The sequence below is a fragment of the Typopeltis vanoorti genome, chromosome 19 (genome assembly GCF_054136105.1).
Source record: "Typopeltis vanoorti isolate ZY-2024b chromosome 19, IOZ_Tvanoo_1.0, whole genome shotgun sequence".
NCBI classification, from domain to species: domain Eukaryota; kingdom Metazoa; phylum Arthropoda; class Arachnida; order Uropygi; family Thelyphonidae; genus Typopeltis; species Typopeltis vanoorti.
The window spans coordinates 62040144-62061401 of NC_143567.1; the positions used below are offsets into that span (position 1 = coordinate 62040144).

General features: G+C 34.1%; 1 protein-coding gene across 1 annotated transcript in view; it reads left to right on the forward strand.

The window, feature by feature from the left end:
• LOC150096173 (nucleolar pre-ribosomal-associated protein 1-like) overlaps nt 1-21258 on the forward strand; it is an 87589-nt gene that overhangs the window by 58096 nt on the left and 8235 nt on the right. Inside the window, exons 11-13 of the mRNA XM_090409630.1 lie at nt 5235-5341; nt 13787-13912; nt 20009-20823. Coding sequence (XP_090265756.1) covers nt 5235-5341; nt 13787-13912; nt 20009-20823 — 1048 coding nt within the window. The remainder of the gene's footprint in view (nt 1-5234; nt 5342-13786; nt 13913-20008; nt 20824-21258) is intronic.

A 21258-nucleotide genomic window follows, 5' to 3' on the forward strand; every position in this document is an offset into this window, starting at 1 on the left:
TCTCCCATTTTGTTTGATTAACATACCACTTTAGATTTTAACGTACTAGACATTTAACATACCACTTTAGATTTTAACGTACTAGACATTTAACATACCAAATTAGCTCTGCTCAAACATTCCTGAATGCTAACATTGTCAAGTTCTCTTCCTAATATTGTTATTTTTAATATGATTCTGCCATTGTTGTCATCTATTCATGCTACTATTTTTTTTTTTTTTTAATTTTCATTCTGTGATCTTATCATTAATTGTTTTATTTCTAACCCACCTCTCAGATTCACAAATTAAAATTGGTTTGAACACTGTCCTTGTATACTGCAAGTTTAATGTTTTGGCTTTGAGAATTACTATGAGAAGAAATTGGTTTTTAGAGTATTTTATACTATTTCTTGTTTACAGTAAAACTTTTACTTTGTTTTACGTAGTGCAGGAATGGGAGAGGACTACAACTATACAGGAACAAGTGACAATAGTTCATGATGAAATGTCATCATCATCGAATTCCTGACATGTACCCCTCAAGGGGTGTACAGGATATGATAGCACTACATGAAAAATTTACTTCATTACTAACTTCCTATCTACACTTTTTCCCCAAATCAGTCTGTTACTTATCAAGACTCCAACATTATCAGACCTTATGTTTCTGTCGTCTAATGCACTTTGTACCGTATCAATCCACCTATATCTTGGTCTTCCTCTGGGTCGTTTTCCTGCCAACCTGGCAGAGAACACTTGTTTTGCTAATCTTTCCTCACCCATTCTGTTTAAGTGACCATACCACCTGAGATTAGCTCTGCTAATGCATTCCTGGATGCTGACAGTGTCAAGTTCTTTCCTAATATCCTCATTTTTAATATGATATTGCCATTGATGCCATTTATTCATACCCCTAATCTTTCTCAGGACTCTCATATCTGGTCTCTAGTCTTTGGTCAGGTGTTTTACTTCTGACCCAGCTCTCAGATCCATAAGTTAAAACTGGTTTGAATATTGTCTTGTATATAGCTAATTTAATGTTCTGACTAATTTCTCTCTTATTCCATATGAATTTATTCAATTGACTTCCTATCATACCAGCTTTGTTGATTCTGTTATCTATTTCCATAATTAATTTACCATCTTCACTAAAAATTGTGCCTAAGTAGCTGAATTATTTTACTTGTTCCACAGGTTCTTCGTTCAAAACATAGTTTGACATTTTCAACGATTCTACCTATTTTCATTGTCTTTGTCTTTTTATTGCTGACCTTCATACCCTATCTATTACAACAGTTATTCAATTTAGTCAGAGAATCTTGCAAATTTGTAGCAGATTTATTTAGAAGTATAACATCATCCACATAAAGAAATTAATATCTCCAATTCTGATGTCATGTTTAATACCACTTTCCTTCATAATGTGATCCATATAGATAATGAATAACATCCTTGTCTCACATCAGATTTAACATTAAACCATCTCCTGTACTTCTTTCAATTCTAACTGCTGACTTGCAGCTCAAATAAAGACTAAATATTGCTTGATATAATACCCCATTGACACCATATAACTAGCGTATTGAATAGCTTCTCTCTTGGCACCTTGTCATGTGCCTTTTCCAGATCGACAAAACTTAAATACAGATCTTTGTTATATTCCCATGCTTTCTCAACTTTGGTCTGAATCCAGCTTGTTCTTCACCAAGCTTTTCTTCCAAAATTATTCTCAACTGTTTAGAAATATATACACGTTAGCACAAGAATAATGTTTAATTTGCCAAATATTTTGGTCTGAATATTACAGACCATCTTCAGTGGCTACATAGGAATAGTTTTTAAAAAACAAAGTGGAATACGAACAATTGATCATTCATACATAGAACGAGCCGCTTCTAATACTTAATGATGTCATATCGTTAAGTATTAGAAGAGCAAACATTTTTAAAACGTAATTAGAGATATTAATTCAGAAATTCATATAATGATCTTAAATAACATTAGACTGATAAAAAATAAATAAAATAAAATAAATAAAAAATAATGTGTTATCCTGATTAAACTTTCCCAAATTTTTGATATAGATATACAGTCATTACGATTCAAGGAAATTGAAGTAAGCCACTTGCTTTAAATAGACGTTCAAATTTGTATGACATCTGTGTAGGTGGAAAGTCTTCGACCAAAGGATGTTGTGGTTTGTTTCTAAACTATGCTGAGCTGATCCAGATTTCTCAAGTTTGTTGTGTTGAATTGATAACTGATGCTCTTGAATTCTTTTTCTATGGAACGCCCAATTTGTCCAATTCAACACAACAAACCTGAGAAATCTGGATTAGCTCAGCATAGTTTAGAAACAAACCACAACATCCTTTGCTCCAAGACTCTCCTCCTACACAGATGTCACTACAAATTTGAATGTTTATTTAAAGAAAGTCTATATCAAAAATTTGGGAAAGTTTAATCAGGATAACACATTAAATTTTTTTTAATCAGTATAATGTTATTTAAGATTATTATATGAATTTCTGAAGTAATATCTTTAATTATGTTTTAAAAATGTTTACTCTTCTAATACTTAACGATATGACATCATGGGGCTCGTTCTATGTATGAATGATCAATTGTTCATATTCCACTTTGTTTTTTAAAAACTATTCCTATGTAGCCACTGAAGATGGTCTGTAATATTCAGACCAAAATATTTGGCAAATTAAACATAAAAATTCTTGTGCTAAAGTGTATATATTTCTAATCATTATGTCACAAGTAACCGTTTCTCAAGTATACTGACATAAATCTTGCCCAGAACACTCAGTAGAGAAATACCTCTGTAATTCTGGCATTATGTTTATTTCCCTTTTTATATATGGATACTATTAGAGCTCTGCTCCAATCATCAGGAATTTGTCCCTCTGTCCAGGCCTTCTGAACTATGCAGTGCAGCCACTGTAAGACTTTTATACCACCATACTTCAGCATTTCTGGTCGAATATCATCTACTCCTGCTGCCTTTCCACATTTCAAGCCTTTGATGGCTTTTCTACTTCAAGTATGGATATATATTCCTGACTGCATGCCTGTTGAGTATTTTTTACCACTGTGCTATCACTGCTTGTTTCATTTAGCAATTTTTCAAAGTAATTACTCCATACTTCAAGGATAGCTTTTTCTTCCATTTTCATGTCACCTTTATCATCTCTAACTCCTTTTACAGCACTCTTTCCTCCATTTCTAAGCTTCTTCAACAACCTCCAGAATATCTTACCACTTTCTTGATATTTATTTTCTATGTTCTTACCAAAGTCCTCCCATGACTTTTGTTTAGCTAGTTTTACAAAGTGTTTAGCTTTCTTACATTTGTCTCTGTATTCTCTAAGAGCACAAGCTGACTTATTTTCCGGGAACATTTGTCATGCTTTCTTCTTTTCCTTCACTGCCTCTTTAACTTCCTGTGTCCACTATGGAGTTCTAATTTTTCTGTTCTTGCTGACAACCTCAGCACATGCCTCTCTGGCTGAATCAATCGGGGTTTTCTACAAGGTTTGCCACTGAATCTCCAAGGTTTGGTTCTTGTTCTCAGACTCTTTCATTTTTAATTCAATAATCTTTGTGTATTTTAGTCTACAGTTCACATTTAAGAGCTGCTCAACTTTTATTCGCTTTAAGACTTTCTTACATGTTCTTGTTTTCAATATGAAATTCAATTTTTATCCTGCTCAAGACTAAATAGTGATCACTTCCAATTTCAAATCCTGTGTACACCCTGGTGTCCTGCACTAGTGGGAAAACATCCTGTCAATAATACCATAGTCAATGAGACTTTTCTTATTCCTTGCCTCTTCTCTCCATGTGAATTTGTGCACATTTTTATTGGAACATGGTGTTAGTAATAACCAGTCCATGTCTTGAGCAGAAATCCAACAGGTATTTTCCATTATTGTTAGCTTTGCTCTTTTCTCCAAATTTTCCCAAAATATTTTTGTATATCTGACAATCACTTCCTACTCTGCTATTTAGCTCCCCAACAAGGACCAACTTTTCCTTTTTCATTGTGTCAGTAGCTTTCTCTAGAGTCTCAAAAAATTCCTCCACCTCTAACCTTAGTAGAACCTTCTGTGGGACCATAGGCACAAATAAGTCTCATTGTCCAGTTCCCCATTCTCATATTTGCCCACATCACTCTACTTGAGACTGCCTGCCATTCAAGAAGATTAGCATCGTGTTTAGTGTTGAATCCTATGGCTACTCCTTCTTTTCCTTGATTGTCATTGCCTGAATATAACATTTTGTATTTATTGCTCAGAAAGATCTCACCAGTTTTGGTCTTTTTTGTTTCAATCATCCCTATTATGTCGATCTGGTACTTATCTAATTCCTCAGCTAGCTCCATTTCTTTGCCATTCAGGCTTCTTATGTTGATAGTACTAATCTTTAACTCTCGTGATGTTGAGTTGGGGTTGTACTTTCAGATTTGTGATGAAATGTTATGAAAAAAATTACATGATGGAATTGTTAACCAATTATCTAAAAGGAAAAACATGTATGTGCTAATAAGAACTTTGGAGGTGTTTCTCTTGGCAAACCTGGATATAAAAACAATATAAATATGAAATGCTGCAGCCTTCTGTTTTTTATATCAGGCTGCCAACAAATAAGGGATTGTAGTAATACACAGGGCAGTGAAAATCATCATCACTTAATGACTTTCATCAGCATCTGTGATGTAAAGGGTCACAAATCCAGCTTATTGGATTTGTGGACTGGAGACTTTACATACCCTGCCATCAATGCTAGCGAGCAGTAACATACAGGAGGGCTATACTAAAAAAATTTGTTTTCCCTTTTAAGTATATTAGAAATTCATTTTTGAAATTATTTTATAGTTTTAAATGTCTCGTTGTTTTGGATGTTTTATGATTGTTACCTTTTTTTTTTTTAATGATTATGCTTTTATAATTAAGCTATTCAAAAGAATGGAGCACTTTTTATGTTCATTGTAATTTAATATACCTACCTAAAAAAGAAAAACTGAAATATTAATTTCAGGAGTTTTTCTTTAATTTTGAATCTTTTTCTTCAGATTCAAAATTTGTTGGAGTTTCCAAGGTACTTAAATGCATTTTTCATCCTAAATAGAGTCTTAACTTAATTTTGTAAAAACTTTGCCATTTATCTTTAATTTACTCTACCTTCTACATTGTTAAATTTGATAATTCCAAATTTTATAGCCTTTTTTTAATTTCTATAAGGTGTTAATTTTATCTGCTATTCTTCGAGCAGTTGAAACACACTCCTCAGCACAGACTCTTCTTCAGAACGGTCTTTTAGTGTGGCTTCATAATGTTATCAGGAATAGGTAAGATCCTCTTTTTATGTAACCTATTATGTTCTGAAATTTATGAGCCCTAAATTTTATATATTTATGAACCTTTATAAATATGTATATTGATTTATTAAATAACCTTTAGATGAACTTCGAGAAACGATACCAAAAACACAACAGTAACAAAAATAAACTAGATGAAATCAATACAAAAAAAAAAAAAAAACTTCATATCAATTTCACCAGCATTTATGTTTTCAGCAGAAATGACATATGCCACCACCTACAAACATCTAAACCTGACCTGTTATTTCTTAGGAAATAACAGGTCAGGTTTATTTCTGATGAAATAACAGAACCTCAAGGGTAAGCCATAACTATTACTGTCACCTCAACTTGGATTAAACATTCGATGTCAGATCTAAAAATTTCCTTTCTCCGTTTATCTGCATTTATTTGCTGTCTCTGTTGATCTCCAATTTCTGATAAACCAAGTTTTTTTTTTTCACTTGGATAAAGGATTAAACTAAATTTATTATATTCTGATAACCCACTCTGACCTTTTAATCATTTATTCTTATAACTAGGTTTTTGTAAACCAAATACCCTAACAGTTAGGCAATCTTCCATAGTGACAAGTTTGCAGTCACAACTCAGACTTCCTTTTTCTAATGATGATTCCCTTTTTTTGAAAAGACTTCAGTTTCTCAGTCTGTCTAAGATGAAAGTGAATTAGCTGGTCTCATATGGGAGTGGCAATGTTAATCCTTCTGGAAACTCAGTTTTTTCATTCCACAAAACAGGCAAACCAACCATAAGAACATTTATTTTTATTTATTCATATGGAGTTTCTCCCCTATCCCTTTGGAGGAGGTGAGCTCTCCTAATGAGGGATTAGGTATATATATTTTATCATTGTAAATCCATTTGTGTTCACTAGGCCAGTTTGCCTGTTGTGGAGGGGGACGAAAAACCTCTACCTCTGTATGAGACCAGATAAAAGTTCCTTGCATCGTTAGATGGGAATCAACCCCAGGTCTTTCCAACCAAAGGGCTTCATCTATACCAACTGAGTCACGGAGGTTCATACCATAAAAACATACAGTTAACAGACAGTAATCTACTGTTCATCTGACCACATTGGTAAGGCAGTTTACTGCTGCTCTGTAATTGAAGGGCTGGATAATTGAAGTACAATTACGTGATGCTGTACGAAAAGTTGGTTGATGTGCAAGGGTCATTTTGAAGATTGGATAAACGGTACATTACATAATTACACCTGTTAATTTTAGCAATCTTTAAGTTATGGATTAAAACCACTGGCCTTAAAAACAAACTAATAAAAGACTATTATATAAGCTCTAGGGAGATCAGGTTTTTTAGTGATTCAGCATTGCAACTTTGTATTTCTAAAGTTACTCATGTCCCTGATCACAAAGTTACCCAATTTGTATTGTCTTTTTTACTACAATGCATTTAAAGTATTTAAAAAGGAAAAAAAAAGCTAGTAAAAGATAGATATATTCATTGTGGATTACAAATGGACTTTTTTTCTGCTTTATTTCAGCATGTGAAGTTTTGTCCTGATAGTAACATAAATGTGGTTTTCATTGTTTTTGTGTGATTATTTTTCATACCAAATTTGTTACATCAGTTATTCAAGTAGAGTCCTGAAGACAAACTAGGTTTGTTTAAGATTAATAACATCTTCTGCATAAAGAGATGAGTTTGATATATCTGCTTTTGATATGAGGTTTTAATGCATGTCATAATGTAATCCACATTAGCAAATAATAACAATGGAGATGCTGGCTTTACATGAGATTTTACATCAAGCATCTTCTTGTGTATATTCTAACTTATAACTTAAGTACAGGCTACATGTGTACAGTATCCCTTGATTAACGCGGTTAATTAATCCCTCGATGTCACCACGTATATCAAAATCACGTTAATCAAATCTAATAATCAATGGTAAAAAGTACAATTCATCCCTCATCGATTACTGTACTAATAGTTCGTTTTATATGGTACTCTTTTAGGAAAGATAAAAAATGAATGGAAAGTAAATGTTTAATAAATACTTGTACCTACATTAGTTACTGCATTTTTTTTTAATCAAAAGAAGTTATAAAGAGTCGTTTAAACAGTTTTAGTTTTTTTCTTATCGGCATAAATTCTACCATAACAAGCAAAATGACTCTCCAGACCTCAACAAACAAGCATTCTTCAATTAACATCTGGATCCATATCCATTACTTGCTGCTTAAGTGATTCTAAACTGCGAAATATTCCATCCAGTTCTTTGACTGTTATTTCCTTTAGAACATCATCTTCACATTCCATTTGTTTGTTGTCTTCATATGTGCTTTGTTCAATTTCAAGAAGATCGTTGTCACTGAAATCTTTTGAATTTGAATCCAATAATTCTTTAACATCTTCCGCATCAACACCATCAAAACCAAGGTCTTCACCAATTGCAACGATTTCTTTGACCACGTTGTTCACAGGATTTTGAAAACAACCTAAGTCATTAGCGCATTCTGGTAGAAGGTTTTTCCAAACAGCTTTCATGCAACTAAAAGACACTTGCTCCCACGAGTCACAAATGTTCTCAACTGCATGTTTAATGTTAAATTTTTTCCAAAATTCGTGGAGCATAATCGCATTTTTTCCCATTGTTGTTGTTTCAACTGGCTTTGAAAGTTGCAATGACTCCCATGTCCATAGGTTGTAACGATGATGTTGTATTTGGTGGGAAAAATAAAACTTTCACTTTCTCACACAGATCATTAAGAGAATTTGGATGACCACAAGGCTAGCAGCCTCGTGGCATGAGCATGATTTTGCATGGTAAATTTAAAGGCGCGTTAATCAAAACTCTTGCCGTATATATCAAGGGATTGCTGCAATTAATTTCGCCGTGATAATCAAATCCACATTAATCAAGGTATACCTGTATATCATTTTGTGTACAGACACTCCCCAATTAACAAAAACATTCTGGTTCACAAACTTTTTCATGAGTCAAATTTCTTGTAAGTTGAAATTTGATTCATATGAAGAGTTAGGTCTTATGTTTTTTCTTGGCAAGGAAATGATTAGTGGTGTGTGAAGGATGAGTAGGAAAAAATTCACAAACACTGGAAATAATAATTTATATTTTATAAAATGGAGAAAATAATTATTCGTTGGTCATCATCAGCATTAATACCTGATGTGGAGAAAGATTTTCCATTGTGGTTTATTATTATGAGCTTTGTCCTTTATTCCAAATTTCTCAAAACATGTATGTACATCTGGTATTCATTTCCTAATCAGCTGTTTAGATCTCCTACAACCTTTTTTAGGAATAGGCACAAACAAGTCTCGTTGTCCAATTCCCCATTTTGAAACTTCCCACATTACTCTATTTGAAATTGTCTGTCATTCAAGAAGTTTATTTATGGTTTAGTATTGAATGTTGTACTTCTCCTTCCTTTTCCTGATCATTGTTGCTTGAATATAAGATAATATTCAGATATGATTTAATATTAACTCAAAATGTTGTATTGAGAAGAATCTCATCTGTTTTAATGTTCTTCACCAATTACATTGACACGAGACTTGCTTAAGGATCAAAGCTGTATAACTGAGAGGAGACCTCCACATAGCCTTTAAAGGAATGCGGAGAACCGACCAGGGCTTCTGACCTAATGTCCAATCCTCACCTTTTTGTGGTGCACCTTGTTGGGTATCTACTTGGATACTGAACGAACGAGGATGGGCTGGCAATTTGGGATTTAGCCGACCAAATTGTATTCTTATTGGCTTAAACAAAAATTTCAAATGATGGTACAACATGACAGAATTTCATGCCGGCTGGGGTGTTGCCTAGTTAAACAAGGCCCCCGTTGTTTTCGCCAGGGAACCAGGATGAACAGCGAAAAGTCAGCTACTGGAACAAATCTGAAAACACACCCCAACTCAACATCACGAGAGTTAAAGATCGATACTATCAACATAAGAAGCCTGAATGGCAAAGAAATGGAGCTAGCAGAGGAATTAGATAAGTACCAGATTGACATAATAGGGATGACTGAAACAAAATAGAAAAACACTGGTGAGATTTTTCTGAGCAATAAATACAAAATGTTATATTCAGGCAATGACAATCAAGGAAAAGAAGGAGTAGCCATAGTATTCAACACGAAATACGAGGCTAATCTTCTTGAATGGCAGGCAGTTCTCAAGTGGAGTAATGTGGGCAAATATGAAAATGGGGAACTGGACAATGAGACTTATTTGTGCCTATGGTCCCACAGAAGGTTCTACTAAGGTAGAAGTGGAGGAATTTTTTGATGCTTTAGAAAAAGCAACTGACACAATGAAAAAGGAAAAGTTGGTCCTTGTTGGGGATCTAAATAGCAGAGTAGGAAATGATTGTGAGACATACAAAAATATTTTGGGAAAATTTGGAGAAAAGAGCAAAGCTAACAATAATGGAAAATACCTGTTGGATTTCTGCTCAAGACATGGACTGGTTATTACTAACACCATGTTCCAATAAAAATGTGCACAAATTCACATGGAGAGAAGAGGCAAGGAATAAGAAACGTCTCATTGACTATGGTATTATTGACAGGATGTTTTCCCACTAGTGCAGGACACCAGGGTGTACAGAGGATTTGAAATTGAAAGTGATCACCATTTAATCTTGAGCAGGATAAAAATTGAATTTCATATTGAAAAGAAGAACATGTAAGAAAGTTTTAAAGCAAATAAAAGTTGAGCAGCTCTCAGATGTGAACTGTAGACTAGAATACACAAATATTATTCAAGAAAAAATGAAAAAGTTTAAGAACAGGAATCAAACCTTGGAGATTCAGTGGCATTGAAGAAAGCCCTGATTGATTCAGCTAGAGAGGCATGAGGTGAAGTTGTCTGCAAGGATAGAAAAATTAGAACTTCATGGTGGACACAGGAAGTTAAAGAGGCAGTGAAGGAAAAAAAGAAAGCATATCAAAAGTTCCTGGCAAATAAGTCAGCTTGTGCTCTCTTAGAGAATACAGAGACAAATGCAAGAATGCTAAACACTGTGTAAAACTAGCTAAACAAAAGTCATGTGTGGTCTTTGGCAGGAATATAGAAAATAAATATCAAGAAGGAAGCAAGATATTCTGGAGTTGTTGAAGAAGCTCAGAAATGGAGGAAAGAGTGCTGTAAAAGGAGTTAGAGATGATAAAGGTGACATGAAAACGGAAGAAAAAGATATCCTTGAAGTATGGAGTAAGGACAGAGGGATGAATTCCCGATGATTGGAGTAGAGCTCTCATAGTACCCATATATAAAAAGGGAAATAAAACTGAATGTGAGAATTACAGAGGTATTTCCCTACTGAGTGTTCCTGGCAAGATCTATGCAAGTATACTTAAGAAACGATTGAGAAGAATTGTGGAATAAAAGCTGGGTAAAGAACAAGCTGGATTCAGGCCAAATAGAGGCTGTCAGGATCAGATCTTCACTTTACGACAAATAGTCAAGAAAGCATGGGAATATAACAAAGATCTGTATTTAAGTTTTGTCGATCTGGAAAAGGCATATGATAAGGTGCCAAGAGAGAAGCTATTCAATACGCTGCAGTTATATGGTGTCAATGGGGCATTATATCAAGCAATACTTAGTCTTTATTTGAGTTGTAAGTCAGCAGTTAGAATTGAAGGAAGTACAGGAAAATGGTTTAATGTTAAATCTGGTGTGAGACAAGGATGTACATTATCCCCTCTGTTATTCATTATCTATATGGATCACATTATGAAGGAAAGTGGTATTAAACATGATATCAAAATTGGAGATGTTGATGTCAGCTCTTTGCTTTATGCGGATAATGTTATACTTCTAAATAAATCCGCTACAAGTCTGCAAGATTCTCTGACTAAATTGAATAACTGTTGTAATAGATATGGTATGAAGGTCAGCAATAAAAAGAAAAAAGACAATGAAAATAGGCAGAATCATTGAAAATGTTAACTGTGTTGTGAATGGAGAACCTGTGGAACAAGTAAAACATTTCAGCTACTTAGGCACGATTTTTAGTGAAGATGGTAAATTAATTATAGAAATAGACAACAGAATCAGCAAAGCTGGTATGGTGGGAAGTCAATTGAATAAATTCATATGGAATAAGAGAGAAATTAGTCGGAACACTAAATTAGCTGTATACAAAACAGTGTTGAAACCAGTTTTAACTTATTAATCTGAGAGCTGGGTCAGAAGTAAAACATTTGACCAAAGACTAGAGACCGCAGATATGAGAGTCCTGAGAAAGATTAGAGGCGTGAACAGATGGCATCAATTGCAATATCATATTAAAAACGAGGATATTAGGAAAGAACTTGACACTGTCAGCATCCAGGAATGTGTTAGCACAGCTAATCTCAGGTGGTATGGTCACTTAAATAGAATGGGAGAGGAAAGATTAGCAAAACAAGTGTTCTCTGCCAGGTTGGCAGGAAAAGATCAAGATATAGGTGGATTGATATGGTACAAAGTGCCTTAGACGATAGAAATATAAGATCTGATAATGTTGGAGTCTTGACAAGTAACAGACTGATTTGGAGGAAAATTGTAGATAGGAAGTTAGTAATGATGTAATTTTTTCATGTAGTACTATCATATCCTGTACACCCCCTTGAGGGTACATGGCAGGAATTTGATGATGATGATGACTTCTTACATTGAAGGTGCCTATCTTCAAATTTGCTGATGTTGAATTTGAGTTTATTCCAGTGTCTGACTTTTCACTGTTTTCATCATAGTTCCCAGATGGATACCTAATAATGGATCGCAACACAAGAAAGGTGAGGATTGAACACTAAATTAGAGTTACTGCTTGGTTCTCACTATTCTTTAATGGTTGTGTGGGTTCCTATCTTTAGCCTAACTTTACTCCTTAACCCTTCACTAATAGGAATATTGATAATTGCACCAATAGTTTATAATCAGTTTGGCTTTAAGAAGGAATACAAATAACTTATAGTTATCACACTTGAATTTTAAATAGTAACAATAAAGTTGTGTAAACCTAGAGGAAACACACTCAGGGTTGACCAGGGGTCAGCCTAGATATATACTTTGCATCTGACTACATATTATTTAACAAATGTGCACCTTGTATATCAGTGAAAAGAAATATTGACTACACAAATTGAACCGCATTTCTTTTGTTGTCAGCACTATAGCATAAATTTAAATAAATATAAATTGTATGAAAATCAAGTAGAATAAGATATTAGAGAGCCCCCCATTACATTAAACATGTAAGACATATTTCATCACAGACCCCCCCATAATTTTCAATTTCCGAGTAGGCTATTTGGATATGCCTTATTCAGAGAAAAAATTACATTATGAAGAATAGTTTATTTAAGACTAACCCTTCTTAAATAGGAGCAGTCTTAAATAAACTATTCTTCAAATATTCAAGCAATAATGATCAGGACTGCTAACAAATAACTTTTATTTTGTTAGCAGTCTATAACTCTGTGGGTGGTATTTACATATTCAAGTAGGATGACACTGACAATTCCTTGGATTACACTGGCAACTTGATTTTTGTTTTGGAGTGATTGTTCATGTCTGACATTGACCACAACTTGTATATGATGATGATGTTCAGTTTGTATTTTCTCCTCTCATTTAGTTCAACCATTACAGTTTCCACATCAAATCCAATACTGGGTTACCTGATGAAAAAAAGACTGTTTTCAGTTCTAGCAGTCAGATTTCAGCAGTAGGTCATGTCATTTGAAATTATTTGACTGCCTACATACAAGAATTGGGGGTCAACCCAATCAACTTCTTTTGCTCTTTACATAAGCTATAAGTCCTACTTCTCAAATTGTAATGGTCTTCTCATAGTATGCATAGCATATTAGATGGTGTGCCTTCAAACACAACATTTATAGTTTTAATCACTGTGTGAGAGCCGATTAAAGCCTGTTATGGTGCCCTTAAGACAGCAGAAGGTTTGTCAATGAAGAGTGCATATAAAAAAAAAAAAAGCTGTATAGATTTATAATAATATTATTGACTATTCAATATTGGTAAACTCAAGGGCAGATATCAACATATCTACTTCTGATGATTATTAAAATTTACCAGAACCTTCATGTTGTTGATAATTCATATAAGTTTGTTGTATGAACAGTCATATATATTTCATGATTCTTCTGATTTACTCTTAGAAAATTGATGGGGTAATGGAATCTCTTTTAATACAAGGTTTGGTTGCTGCCACTTACAAATTTAAATTTTTAGAATGATGTGTAATATCTCATTGTTTGGAAAAAGAAGGTAGGGAAATAAATTAATCATTCAACTGAAGACATATCTGGCCATTTAAAGCAAACAAAAGTGCTTGATTTTCGATTTTTTTTTTTTTTTTACTACTAAATCATATTCTTTATTTTAATAAAACATTTCTCTTTCATTTTATAGTTCTGATGAAGAAATAAATACTTTCTCATTGAAGATTTTACACACATTATGGAATGTATGTGAAAAAAAACATGCTTCATATGTGTGTGAATTCCTCTTGGTCCTGTCTAGCTTAAACAAATTAGAGTAAGTATTTTTTTTTTTTAATTTACTGAAATGATTGTTATTGTGCTTCTGCTACATAATGAGTGTGTAATACTGTAAAAATACACTGAATGACCACTTTATTAAGAATACCCTCCCCATTTAGAAAATAGACCTATCTGGAATATTGACTCACGTGACTGCAGTTTGCTATATAAATCACACAGAACAAGCATCCAATGATTCTGTTTTTTGTGTTTGATGCATCAGAATGGGTAAAAGGCATGACTTAAGCGACTTTGAGTATGGTATGATTGTTAATGCCACTGTTGTACAGTGCAGTACAACAGTGGCAGTCAGAACGTAATCTCAGAGTGCACAGTTCATTGAATGCTGTCATAGATAGGGTACAGAAGCAGATGGCCATCCTTAATCTCAGTGCTGTCACATAAGAACAGGCCGCTGTGACTTCGGTTGGGCAAGTGATCACCAACGCTGGTCAGCTGATGACTGAAAAAAATGCTACATGGTCTGGCATGTCCCAGTCTGTACTTCATGCTGATGGCTGAACTAGAATATGTCAGCATCAACATGAGGCTATGAACCTTTCTTGCCAAGCATCAATATCTCAGGCTGGTGTGTGGGGGGGGGGGGGGGTAATGGTGAGGGAAATGTCTTCTTTCCACACATTAGGTCCCTTGATACCAGTTGAACACCACCTGAATGTGACAGCCTATCTTAATATCATCACTAATCATGTTTACCCATTGTTAAATGGATACTTCCAGCAAGACAATGTGACAAAGAATGTAGCATGTTGAAGAAATTCAAGAAACGTGACAGGACAGTCATTTCCTTTACTTCAGTATGCCAGCTCAGTCTCCAGACCTCAACTCAATAAACCATTTCTGGGATGAGGGGGGAATGAGCAGTTTGCAGCAGCAACATGGCACTGTCACATCATGCACAAACATTTCAGACGAGCATTTTAGACACTTAGTTGAATCAATGCTACGGAGAATATAGGTTGTTCTTAAGTCCAAAGGTGACCCCACTTGGTATTAAATGCTGTTCCTAATAAAGTGGCCACTCAGTTCATATACATGTGATTTGAAAATTAAAATGTATATTATGTTCTAGGATATTATGATAGTACTACATGAAAAAGTTACATTGTTACTTACTAACTTCCTATCTACAACTCTCCTCTAAATGAATCTGTTTTCTGTCAACACTCCGATATCAACATATTTTATAGTCCTATCTTTTAAGGCACATTTTACTGTATCAAACCACCTAGATCTTGGTCTTCCTCTGGAACTTTTTCCTGCCATCCTGGCAAAGAACGCTTGTTTTGCTAACTGCTCCTCTCTCACATTCTGTTTAATAACCTTACCACCTGAGCTTAGCTCTGCTAACACATAACAATAAATGTTAACATTATAATGTTAACATTTCTAATGTTAACAATGTCAAGTTCTTTCCTAATATCCTCAGTTTTAATATGATATTGCCATTGTTCTTCATTCCCTTAATCTTTCTCAGGACTCTAATATCTCCAGTCTTTAATCAAGTGTTTCATTTCTAACCCAGCTCTCAGATCCATAAGTTAAAATTGATTTTTAAGTCTTGTATATAGCTAGTTCACTGTTTTGACTAATTTCTCTATTATTCTATATAAATTTATTCAGTTGACTTCTTAGTAGGGGTGCTTAAGGGTTAAGGCTGGATAACTGGAAGGAGACCTCTGCATGGCCTTTTGGTGGAATGCATAGAACTGTCCAGGGCTTCTGACCTGACCTGATGTCCAATCCTCACCTTCTTGTGGTGCATTCTGTTGGGTATCTACCGGGATACTAAATGAATGAGGATGGGCTGGCAATTTGGGATTTAGCCGACCAAATTATATTCTTATTGGCTTAAACAATAACTCAAAACAATGCTCTTGTTGTTTTCATCAGGGGGACCAAGGCAAACAGCAAAAAAAAAGTCAGCTATTGGAACGAACTCCAACTCCACATCACCAGAGATCAAGATTGGCACCATTCTGTTGAAAAACAGTTGAGGAACACATAGGAAGTGATTGTTTTTAAGCAACAGATACAAGATATTATATTTAGGAAATAACAATCAGGGAAAAGGAGTAGCTATAATATTAAACATTAAATATGAGAATAATCTTGAATTACAGGCAGTATCAAGTAAAGTGATGTGGGCTAATATCAGAATGGGAAACTGGACAATGAGACTTATTTGTACTTATGATCCCACAGATGGTTCTAATAAGGAATAAATGGAGGCATTGGAGAAAGCAGCTGACACAACAAAAAAGGAAATGATTACCAGATATATAAGAATGTTTTGAGAAAATTTGGAGAAAAGAGCTAAGTTAATAATAATGGTAGGTACCTACTGGATTTCTGCATAGGGCGTAGACTAGTTATTGCTAATGCCATGTTCCAACATAAAAATGCACAAAAATGTACATGAGAGACGATGCAAGGAATAAGAAAAGCCTGATTGACTTTGTTATTGTCGACAGTGATGTTTTCCCACCGATTCAGGACACGAGCATACAGAGGATTTGAAGTAGGAAATGATCATCATTTAGTGTTGAGCAGGATAAAATCGAACTTCATATTGAAAAGAAGAATGTGTAAAAAAGTTTTTAAATGAATCAGAGATGAACTGTAGACTGAGATACAGAAACGTCATTGAAGACAAATGAAAGAATTTGAAAACAAGAACCAAACCTTGGAGATTAAATGGCAAATCCTGAAGGAAACATTGATTGATTTGGCCAGAGAGGCATGTTGTGAAGTTGTCTGTAAGGATAGAAAAATCAGAACTCCATGATAGACTCAGGAAGTTAAAGAGGCAGTCAAGGAAAAGAAGAAAACATTGAAAGTTCCTGACAAGTAAGTCACTTTGTGCTCTTAGGGAAAGCAGATAAAAATGTCATAAAGTAAAACACTGTGTAAATCTAGCTAAACTAAAGTCATGGGAAGACTTTGGTAAGAAAACATTGAAAATAAATATCAGGAAAGTGGTAAAATATTCTGGAGGATATTGAAAAAGATCAGAAATGGAGGAAAGAGTACTGTGAAAGGAACTAGAGATGATAAAAGAGACATGAAAATTGAGGATCAAGATATTCTTGATGTATGGAGTAATTACTTTGAAAGATTGCTAAATGAAACAAGCAGTGATAGTATGCTGGTAGAAAACACTCAATAGGAATGCCATCTAGAATATATATCTGTACTTAAAGATGATAAAGCCATCACAAACCTGAAATCTGAGAAAGCAGCTGGAGTAGATATTCGACCAGAAATGCTAAAATATAGAGGTATAAAAGTTTTACAGTGGTTACACTGCATAATTCAGAAGGCCTAGTAAGAGATTTGAATTCCAGATGATTGGAGTTGAGCACTCATAGCACCAGTCTATAAAAAAGGGAATAAAGCTGAATATGAGAATTACAGAGGAATTTCTCTTCTGAGTGTTTCTGGTAAGATTATGTAATTCTTGAGAAATGTCTAAGAAACATTGGAGACGAGAAGCTTGGAGAAGAATAAGCTGGGTTTAGGCCAAACAGAGTTCGTCAGGATCAGATTTTCGCTTTAAGAGAAATAGTTGAGAAATCATGGGAATATAACAAGGATCTGTATTTAAGTTTGTAGATCTGGAAAAGGCATATGACAATGTGCTCAAGAGGAAAGCAATTCAAAATGCTGCAGTCGTATGGTGTCATTGGGGCATTATATCAAGCAATACTTAGTCTTTATTTGAGTTGTAAGTAAGCAGTTAGAATTGAAGGAAGTACAGGAAGATGGTTTAATGTTAAATCTGGTGTTAGGCAAGGATGTACACTATCCTCTCTGCTATTCATTATCTATATAGATCACATTATGAAGGAAAGTGGTATTAAACATGATATCAAAATTGGAGGTGTTAATGTAAACTCTTTGCTTAATGCAGATAATGTTATACTTCTAAATAAATCCGCTACAAGTCTGCAAGATTCCCTGACTAAATTGAATAACTGTTGTAATAGATATGTTATGAAGGTCAGCAATAACAAGACAAAGACAATGAAAATAGGCAGAAGCATTGAGAACCTGTAGAACAAGTAAAACATTTCATCTACTTAGGTATTGATGGTCATGAATAACCATCAATACCTAAGCTTATCTAACAGATAAGCTTAGGTATTGATGGTTATTCATGACTTATTTTTCACGGTATTAACAACATCACACAATTTTATCAAAGAGATGTTTTATTAACTTATATTTTGCTGAGTTGAAAATGTCTATGTTTTGGGTAACTGGGAGAAGACCTCCACATAGTCTTTTAAGGAATGCAGAGAACCAACCAAGGCTTCTGACCTAATGTCCAATCCTCACCTTCTCATGTTGTACCTACCTGGATAATGAATGAACAAGGATAGGCTGGCAATTTAGGATTTAGCTTACCAAATTGTATTCATAATGGCTTAAACCACAATGCAAAATGATGATACAATGTGTCAGAATTTCATGCTAGCTGGGGATGTCAAGCAATTACACAAGGTCCCATTGTTTTTGCCAAGGAACCAGGGAACAAACTGAAGACTGTATCCCAACTCAAGATCAGTAAAGCTCAAGATTCGTACAATCAACATAAGAAGCATCAATTGAAAGGAAGTGGACCTAGATGAAGAAGAATTGGATAAGTACAATATTGACATAATAAGTGTTACCAAAAAGAAAAAGGCAGAAACATGGGAAATCTTTGTAATCAACAAATACAAAATGTTAGGCAATAACAATCAAGGAAAGGAAAGGGTTGCTATAGTATTTAACACTAAATACCAAGATAAGCTTCTTGAATGGCAAGCAATATCAAGTAGAGTGATGAGAGTAACTATCAGAATGTGGAACAGGACAATGAGACTTATTCATGTCCATGATCTCACACAAGGTTCTACTAAGGAAGAAGCAGAGATATTTTTCAAGGCATTAGAGAAGGCTACAGACACCATGAAAAAGGAAAAGTCGGTTGTTGTTGGAGTTCTAAACAGCATCGTAAGTTCTTGCTGGATTTCTGTTCTGGACATGAACTAGTTATTACTAATACCATGTTCCAGCATAAAAATGTGCACACATTCACATGAAGAGAAGATGCAAGAAATAAGAAAAGTCTCATTGACTATGTTCTCCTAGGTTCAAGAAACAAGAGTTTACAGAGGATATGAAATTGGAAATGATTTCCATTTAGTTTTGAGCAGGATAAAATTGAATTTCATATTGAAAAGAAGAGTATTTAATAAAGTTTTAATACAAATCAAAGTTGGGCAGCTTTCAGAGGTGCATTGTAGACTCAAATACACAAAAAGTATTCAAGAGAAAATCATTATTATCATCAAATTCCTGACATGTACCCTCAAGGGGGTGTACAGGATACAATAGTACTACATGAAAAATTTACATCATTACTAACTTCCTGTCTACAATTTTCCTCCATATCAATCTGTTACCTTGTAAGACTCCAACATTGTCAGATCTTATATTTCTATCTTCTAAGGCACTTTTTACTGTATAAATCCACCTATATCTTGGTCTTCCTGTGGATCTTTTTCCTGTCAACCTGGGAGAACACTTGTTTTGCTAATCTTTCCTCCCCCATTCTGTTTAAGTGACCATACATTCTGAGATTAGCTCTGCTAACACATTCCTGGATGATGACAATGTCAAGTTCTTTACTAATTTCCTCAGGACTCTCATATCTGAGGTCTCCAGTCTTTGGTCAAGTGTTTCACTTCCAACCCAGCTCTCAGATCCATAAGTTAAAATTGGTTTGAACACTCTTGTATACAACTAATTTCTCTCTTATTACATAAATTTATTCAGTTGACTTCCGACCATACCAGCTTTGTCGATTCTGTTGCCTATTTCCATATTCAATTTACCATCGTCACTAAAAAGATTTGGTTAATACTTCAGGAAGTGTAATATTAAGTTTATATTTGAAGGATCTGGACAAGTTTTTGTTCTTATCAAATATAGATTTTATATGAGAAAGTTGTAATACAAATTTCTCATAATTTGTTTATATTATTTAACATTCTTTTACCTGTGTTTTTTTACCTTACAGCTCACTGACATCAATACATCTCTACTTACAACTCCTCCATTCCATGCTGACCAATATTACTCTCTTAGAGGAAGAAAACATGCCATCAGAATCAGTTTCAGAAAATTGTACTTATCTTACTCAGACTCATATATTTAAACTGTTTGATATGTGCAAAAAATGTGATGTTATAAAAAATTCTTGCCGATCTGTTGTAGACTACTCATCACTCTCATCTTTTAGCTCAGAAGCAGTTGAAGAAAAAAATACCAAAGCTCAATTCATAATAATAGCAAAACAGTGTCAGGCATTATTTGCAGAAATATTCTTATTTTGGCATCCTTCATGGAATGCAGTAAAAAATTCTGAAAGAGAGTACTTACAGATTCTGACATGTGTTATAAAAATTCTTAATTTCAATATGAATAATAGTACTTCAGATGTGTCATACATCACTAGAATAGTAAAATGGATGTATGGACATCTAAAAAAAGATAGTTGCTTAAGGAAAATTTTAATTTCTTCTCAACATACTGGCAAAAAAATCATGGATTTATTTCTCCTTTATACAGTATACCTTTTAAAGTATAGTATCTGTGGAATATTAACAGAAAGTAATGTCGATTTTGAGGAAAAAATTGGTAACTTCAGTTTTGATAAGCAAAATGAATTAGCATCTCAAACGCTTTATGAATGTTGTGGTGTATTCTTAATGCTTTTGGATCAAGTGAAAAGTTTGGATAGTAATAATAATCTGAATGTTATGCTGTCCACAAACTATTGCAGTCTTCTGGAAGACTTCAATTCGGTAATCAGTAGTGTAGAGAAAGAAAAAGGTATGTTTTCTTTTTCTATAACTTTTTAAACTGAATTGTTACATTACATTTTCAAAGTCATATTTTGATTTTTTTTTCTCACATATCTATATTATACCTACATATAGCATACATATCTCAATATGTATGCTACATGTACTACAGCATACATATTGAGAGGTTTATTGTGTTGTTGATTATTCTTAATACAATATAAACAACACCAAAAGAAGAAAAATTAATTAATTTATTGAACTTAATATTTTGCTGGTTTTCTACCCAGCATCACAGCAAAACTATTCCATTCCCGTATATTAAAGGCACATCAGAGAAGGTAGCTAATGTTTTCTATAAATGCCGCTTTTAAACCACTCGTACAACTAACTACCTTCATCTCCTCTCCTAAAGATCAACTTTATCCTCTTGCACATCCTGGATTGTATAAAGTTTCTTGTG